Source organism: Cottoperca gobio, chromosome 8, assembly GCF_900634415.1.
Source record: "Cottoperca gobio chromosome 8, fCotGob3.1, whole genome shotgun sequence".
NCBI lineage: Eukaryota > Metazoa > Chordata > Actinopteri > Perciformes > Bovichtidae > Cottoperca > Cottoperca gobio.
Window position 1 is genome coordinate 17,808,874 of NC_041362.1, and position 7,272 is coordinate 17,816,145.

A 7,272-nucleotide genomic window follows, 5' to 3' on the forward strand; every position below is an offset into this window, starting at 1 on the left:
GATAGATGATTTATTATGCTCTTTTTGTCAGCCGGCATTTTTAACAAAATGTATATTCATACTTATGTACATTTAGAACTATACACAGCTGTTCTATCAGGAATATTTGAAAAACTAACTATTCACAGTTCAGCAACATCATGGCATCATGGGCATCCAAATAGAGCGCAATCTCCAAAAAAAAGAAAAAAGACCTTAAAAGAAACAGATGCCAAATTCACATTTAAATCAGTACAGCACCTTATCACATTGATAATCTAAAATAAGTAAATACAAGAGCCCAAAGGTTTAAAAACGTGCCTGTCTTTACATGGTATTTTCATATATATATCAATTACTAGACAATTCCAAAAACATGTTTACAATCCCTCCATCACAAATTTGTTTTGCCGGCAATTTTATATTCCGCCTTTCGAACTATGGTCCATAATTGTCACAAATTCACACACTGTGTCAAATCCTACATTCAATGTCTTGCCAGTCAACACTGAAAGAAGTTATCAGATGTGACACACAGTGGTTTACAGCTTGTTAAAATGTGGCACAGAAGAGATGAATACTGTCATATGAAGTTTAAGACAAATTATTGATCCAAAACTTTCTATTTTTTTATAATAGAGGTTCATGTATGATCTTTGATTAACTTAATTATTTCAGCACATAGCTCGCACTTAAATTAATATCTTACTCTAGCCTGACGATCATAACCTCCTTGTCCTTATTTCTGTTTGATATCATGTCGTCACTCCCCTTTGCTGCTTATCTCGCTGTCTGTGAGAAGTCTTTGGCCTTTATGATCTGACAGTCTGCTGCAACATGCTGAGCAATATGTCTTTCTAATCTCTTGCTAGTGACAGTTTTATACCATAGAGTTAGACATTGGTTTAAAACCTGTCCAATTAATGAGAAAAGTCTGTCAGTTCAGATACTTAGGAGAGAACTTTTATTTTTTAAAAGGAAGTGATAATGCATTCTGGTATTGTTCCTTTTAATTATGTAAATAATTGAATATCTGACCAATAAATAAAGATAACAACAAATATATATCTGGCTCTGCACACATGGACACAGACAAACGCTGGATTAAAATAACCTGAATGTTAAATCTGCCATGTCACAGTGACCCCTGCAAAGGAATTCAGTATGTCAAGAGCCTCAGCGTCCATATCTGCGCTACAGGTCGACCAGGCTTCACGCACTAATGTCAGCACGTTACACTGATAACATGGATACAACCAGATTCATGATCCACAGATTTATTGTACAGAGCTTTATGTTCCTAAATATACTTTTTTTTTTTTTTTTTAAAGGTAGAACAATGGTAAACATCTTTGCATTAAAGTACACTTCAGACAAAAATCATACAATTTAAAAAAAAAGGCAGTAAATACCACAAGCACATATTTGTTTTACAAAAAAATAGTCAGAATATAAATAACACTGTTATTGGAGAGGCATTTAAGAGCCTCTCCAGGTTTTAAGCAGAGACAGAACAGGAGGTTAAAGTGCATTACAGCTGTATCTGGGACACTGTCTTGAGTAATGATGGATTACGTCACTGCAGTTTTGTAGAGATCACAACTATGAAAGACCAGGCAGGATTTCCCACTGAGGCTAAAACGTCCAAATACTCACTCAGAAAAGAGCTGAATGTTTTTACAACTTAATGTGCAATACAGATCATATGAGCATGCCTGGGTTATTTAGAAATATATTTTTCAGAGGTACGAAGCACCGGCCAAAAGAACTTCAGCCATAAGCCAGTAAAGCAAATTTCAAGGAGCAAAGTCTCCTCATGTCTCTCGTACTGTGCGTGTTAGTAATTTAAACACCTAGTTTACACCGCCTTAGCAGAGTGGTTACAGCTCAACGTCCAGGCTTTGATTGCAGCCTCTGGACCTTTGATGCCCCCGTTGTCATACCCCTCTCTCTTTCTCATTCCCCCATTTCTACACTGTCCAAAAGAGGTAAAAAAACAAAAACAAGAAAACAATTGTACACTGTTGTTATTCACCATTCTGCAGCTCTTGTTGCTGTGAAATATTTTAAGTCATTCAAAGTCTTAAACTCGTGCAAAACACCATCAGACGCATCTCCACTTCCTGTTCACATTACTGTCTTCACTGTGACTTTACTTTTAGCTCTGCTTTCTTTCTTTCTTTCACAAGCTTCTCATCAACTTTCCTCTTCAGGACTTCAGTCCAAAACGGGCCATCATCTGTTCATACACGGTCCATGCCATGGCGGCCATCATGGTCCTCCTCAGTGCCCGTGGAACTGCCCCTCTGAAGAACCCCTGCAGTCTGTGTTCCTGAGAGAGAGAACAAGATGGAAGAATGAGGATAGCTGTCAGATATGAATAGTATCATGCAGCTATGCCTGTACAGTTAAAACACAGGATTTCCCCAAATGCAACTAATGCTGCGTTCCAGTCAACTCGGAACTCAATGATTTCCGACATCCTACTATAAAAAGTCAAATGGAACTCCGCTCAAAGTCGGAGTTCATACTTACAGAGTCAGAAACATCTACTCCGACTTCATGAAGCAAGTTGTCTGCAGTCACACAACAATGGCAGCGCACATTGTAAATGGTAAACCATCAACTTAAAGTATATTTGTCTGTATTTAATTTAAATATGTTTATAATATTTAGATAAGTTTCCAAGTATAAAAGTGCTGTAAAATAAAACGTATGTTACCTCATGCGTTCTTTTTCCTCCTCCGTTTCATTTATATATGCAAGGAGGCTGTACTGCTGGGAGTTCAATTATGTGTACACTTGCCAAAGAAACATTAGTTTGTCACAGTCAGCCATGTTTTTTGTTCAAATTTGGCGCTGTGCACCTGGAACGCATGGAGGTCTGAAGTTGGACATTTCAACTGGGAAAAATCTGCCCTCCGACTTTGACTGGAACGCAGCATAATGCTCTCCTCGACATCCCAAACAGCGAGATAATAAATAATAAAAGGAAGCAGACGAGGAGTGACATAGTTACCGTGTAGATGTATCTGATAGCCTCTGCGGTCCTCAGCTGTGGATTCACTTGGACGTGTGTTTTAACGACATCAGCAGGCTGCGTGACCAAGGAGGCAAATACACCCGCCAGGATCCCACAGCCGAAGTTAGCCAGGGGGGCGGAAGGAGACGTGCGGATTTCTTGAAAGAAGATAAAAAGGTAGGAATGTTAAAAACAAATGCCTTTTATAATGACATGATGCTGGTTGTTACCGAGTGACCTCTGCGTCTCTGCTTACCTTGTGGTAACAAGGCCTTGGACTGGCTGTAGAACATGACGTAGATACCAGAGAAAGGAACGTCTCTGAGGAGAGTGGCCATCAGGCCGGAGAACAGAGCTGCAGGGCCTTCAGTCCGACACACGCTGCGCAGAGCCCCGGTCACACTCCCATAACTGTATCTGCCACACTGAAAACACACACATTTAGTTTAATACACATGTAACACACTTCTCTAAATACAGACAACACACAAAACTACTGAACACATTTACATGCCCTTTTGATGTTTGTCTGGTTTATATTCTTTGTACTGATTTGTACCGTGTCAGACAATAACACCTGAACATTACATGTTGCAATTCTGAGTGTGTGAAAACGAAGTAGCAAGTGAGCAGAAAAGTCTTGGATAAAAGTCAAACAGGACTCTTCTTCACATCCTCTGCAGCCGTCGTAATCTCATATAGACTTTAGAGCCTAATGATTGATCTACAAACTTATTTTTGTTCATTTTTATGATCAAAAAAGGGAATGTGCTGATAATTCTGACGCACTTTCATATTTTGCACTTTGTAAATTCCCAATAAATATATTAATAAAAAAGAGAATTTGCCAAAAATAGGACTAGGTCGAATGCACAACTTTGTAAACGTTTGATTGATATATTTTTGCTGTTGTTTAAATAGGGCCCCCAATTACTTCAATTCATCAAAAACAAAATCTGTTTTGTGATTCTTCGATCACCGCGGAGGCATGCGAGAAAAAATAAGTTTTCTTCAAGAATTCAATGTAACACTGGGTGAGTATTTGATATATAAATTATTATTTTGGGGGTGAAGTATTGCTTGAAGTCATAGTATGGAGGCATTCAGGGCAAAATGTATTTATTACCCAACCAACTGTGTGTCTTTGTTCACACTCTTCTCATTATGCTTCACACACACACACACACACACACACACACACACACACACACACACACACACACACACACACACACACACACACACACACACACACACACACACACACACACACACACACACACACACACACACACACACACACACACACACACACACACACACCTGTACTTACTTCAAAGCGCGTCTTGATGACAGTGACTGGCAGCATGAAGACCCCTGCCACCGACCGGGCCCCACCTCCCAGCAGCACAGCGTCCAGGGCCCCCGGGCGGCCGTCCTGGAAGAAGTGCTGCTTCAGAGAGTAGTAGGTGCTGAAGTAGATCCCCACCCCTGGGATGGCCCGAGCAAAAGACTGGAGGAGCAGATGGATGAGAGGGCAGGGTCAGAAAAAGGACAATCTGAATTGTGAACATATTTTCACAGAAGACTTTCAATAAGACAGGGCCGAGAAAAAACAGAATAAAGATATTCTTACCGGTGAAACTCCCTTCCACAGTCCCAGCAGCCTCTCTGTCCGCACCACGCTGAGGAGCACCGTCATCATCCCCACTCTGCCCGAACTGAAAGAGGAACATTCAGATGAGCGGACGGAAAGGTGATCAATGGGAAATAATGCATACTGCTTTCCACGTGCTGCATGTGCGATATGCGGTTTAACTGAGGTTACATATTCCATTGTGTTCAATATAACAGTTTTTAGAGATCAAGAAAACATGTGACGCAGAGCAGCAGGCAGCCTGGGTCAGTCACAGGTAAGTGATACTGATCACTGTGCATGTGTGTGTGGGTGTGTGTGGGTGTGTGTATGTGTATGTGCACAGACTGACCCAGGCTGCCTGCTGCTCTGCAAAGTCTGCAGACGGGTCTTGACCAGGTCGAGAGGCTGGAAGAGCAGCGTGGAGCAGGTCCCACTGACTGAGCCACACATGAAGGCTTTGATAGCGGGGTGAGCCTGAGGGGGAGATAGAAGCAGAGAAGAAGTTAAAGAAGTGGGAGAAGAGAAATTAGGGAGGGAACGAGGGAAGACAGACAGAATAATTATTAGAATAATATTATTATTATTATGGCAGAAAATAACATTTGATTCATAACTTTAGCATTGTGTGACATTCAGCACTTTTATCACTTATAGTAATTATGTAACATTAGTCATAGTACATTTAAATGTTGCAGTGGTAATGCTATGTTTTCTCATTATATAATTCAAAATAAATGAAGCTAAAACTACAGACATTCCTCAATTAATGACTATTTAAGGGTGTTAACTAAATTGTTTTGTTCATGATATACATTTGCTTTTTACACACATTTTTTTTTGGTTTCAATAAAATAATCTTTCAAAACTTTTACAATCAGGAAAATATATTTAGCATACAGGTTAAGCAATAAGGTTTGAGTTTTAAATGAATTTTTATGATTATTTTCACAGCGTGCATACACTGTGCTAGACACTGAAAATGACCTCATGTCCACGCTTGTTGTAGTATTGAGCTGTGATGAAATAACACAGTTTACCTCCATAAACTAAGCTACCCGGCAGCCTTCCCCCTGATCATTTTGCTAAAACGAAAAAGGATAAAAAGTTGACCCGAATCTGGTGAACAAGAGTGGACATAATTTCTTTGGATAGAAAACTTACCAGGGACAGTTCCATCGTTCTTCAGTTTTTTCAACACACAAAATCTTCAAGTTTCTTCTTCTGATTTTGTTAATCTGCTGCGGGCCACTCTGAAACGTCTCTACACCTAAAAAGTGAAGAAAAAAATGAGACGTGTCCTTTCAGTGATAGGTCAGTCAGGTCCTGCTGTCTGTATCAGACTAAGGATGATTACACACACAGCTGGCTAAATATACACAATTCCTATTTGCAACCACCCGACACACAGTTACTCATTTACTGACCAAAGATCGTTATGCTACTTATTAGGATGATCGTGGGCATGTCACTCTGCTGCATGTTTTTCACGTGAGTGTACATGTGAACAGATGGCGTGTGTGTGTGTGTGTGTGTGTGTGTGTGTGTGTGTGTGTGTGTGTGTGTGTGTGTGTGTGTGTGTGTGTGTGTGTGTGTATATAAAATGTCAGAAAATAGTGAAAAATGTCCATCCCAGTTTCTTAAAGTCTTTAAATGTCTTGTTTTGTCAGTCCAAAAATATTCACTTTAATATGATAAACATCTCTATATTTGAGAGGCTGAAAAGGGAATTTTCTGACATGTTTGCACGAAAAATGACTCACAATTAAATGATTTTCAAAATAATTGGTGATTATCTTTCTGCCGATCGACAAGTCGATTTATTGTTGCAGCTCTAATTCGGCTGCAACTAAAGAGGTACACAAAGGAAAACAGTTGGGAAATGGTCAGCAGACATAGTCCATTACCTAACATCCTAATAAAACCAACCTCATTTGACCATACATTAAAGTTCAGGTGTGTTCTTCTGCAGCTTAACCTCCTCAAATGTTCTGCAGTTTAGGGAGACGACATAGGTGAGCAAATAGCATATTCCTTGCAATTTTCAAAAGTGTTTAATAAACACACGAAGGACACGGTTAATAAATCACAAGCAGCTTGCCTGGCAGGGCACCTGTGTGAATAAAAAGGTGCACTTCTTCTTCTCTGACAGGACATCGGCTCTGCGCCTTACTATTGTCGCAGTCAAGTTTTCTCTCCGTGGAGGGCTCGAAAAATAACACCAACGAAGGTAAATGTCAGCGTAAATCCTTCTGACAGACTGTAACAACCAGAGCACAGACACACCTGAACTTCACTCGTCACAGGAGTTTTGTGCTGCGATATTAAAAATGATAAGTGAGCGTCTCGTTGAAAACTTAAACCAGCCGGTTCCTGTTTAATGACACGGAAGTAGAAAGCCCCGCCCACCTTTAAGCTGATGGTTTCTGATTGGTTAAACAGCAGACCGTAATGTCAGTAAGAAAAGGGCACCACTTAATTAAGTACCAGAAACATAAATGGGTGATTCTTCAACTACGAAGCATTTTGGTCTGGAACTTTTGAGAAAAAATTAAATGTATTTAGAGAAATGTTTCAATATGTTTATATTTCTACATCCTGTGAATTAAAACTTCCTGATAGTGGCTATGCTGAA

The 7,272-nt window shown here is 39.9% G+C and overlaps 1 protein-coding gene across 6 annotated transcripts; it reads right to left on the reverse strand.

Moving 5' to 3' along the window:
* Window positions 1-944: 944 nt before the first annotated feature.
* LOC115012317 (mitochondrial glycine transporter A-like) lies at window positions 945-7,009 on the reverse strand. 6 transcript variants are annotated; one of them, XM_029437871.1, is made up of 9 exons: window positions 6,582-7,009; window positions 6,401-6,486; window positions 5,802-5,907; window positions 4,990-5,114; window positions 4,638-4,722; window positions 4,335-4,514; window positions 3,258-3,426; window positions 2,999-3,159; window positions 945-2,311 (listed from the first exon to the last, which is right to left on the reverse strand). In XM_029437871.1, the coding sequence occupies exons 3-9, from the start codon at window positions 5,814-5,816 to the stop codon at window positions 2,189-2,191; spliced, it is 858 nt and encodes a 285-aa protein (XP_029293731.1). In that variant the 5' UTR covers window positions 5,817-5,907; window positions 6,401-6,486; window positions 6,582-7,009; the 3' UTR covers window positions 945-2,188. The 6 variants fall into 6 exon arrangements, with proteins under 6 accessions (XP_029293731.1, XP_029293734.1, XP_029293732.1 ...); XM_029437874.1 differs by lacking the exon at window positions 6,401-6,486 and having other exon boundaries at window positions 6,811-7,009; XM_029437872.1 differs by lacking the exon at window positions 6,401-6,486.
* Between the last annotated feature and the right edge of the window lie 263 nt (window positions 7,010-7,272).

Excerpts from the sequence above, each read along its gene's own strand:
- LOC115012317 (XM_029437874.1), bottom strand. Across the intron at positions 4,723-4,989 it reads CAGAGCAGCAGGCAGCCTGG|TTCGGGCAGAGTGGGGATGA; the intron begins GTCAGTCTGTGC and ends TTCCTCTTTCAG. Across the intron at positions 3,427-4,334 it reads TCATCAAGACGCGCTTTGAA|TGTGGCAGATACAGTTATGG; the intron begins GTAAGTACAGGT and ends GTGTGTTTTCAG.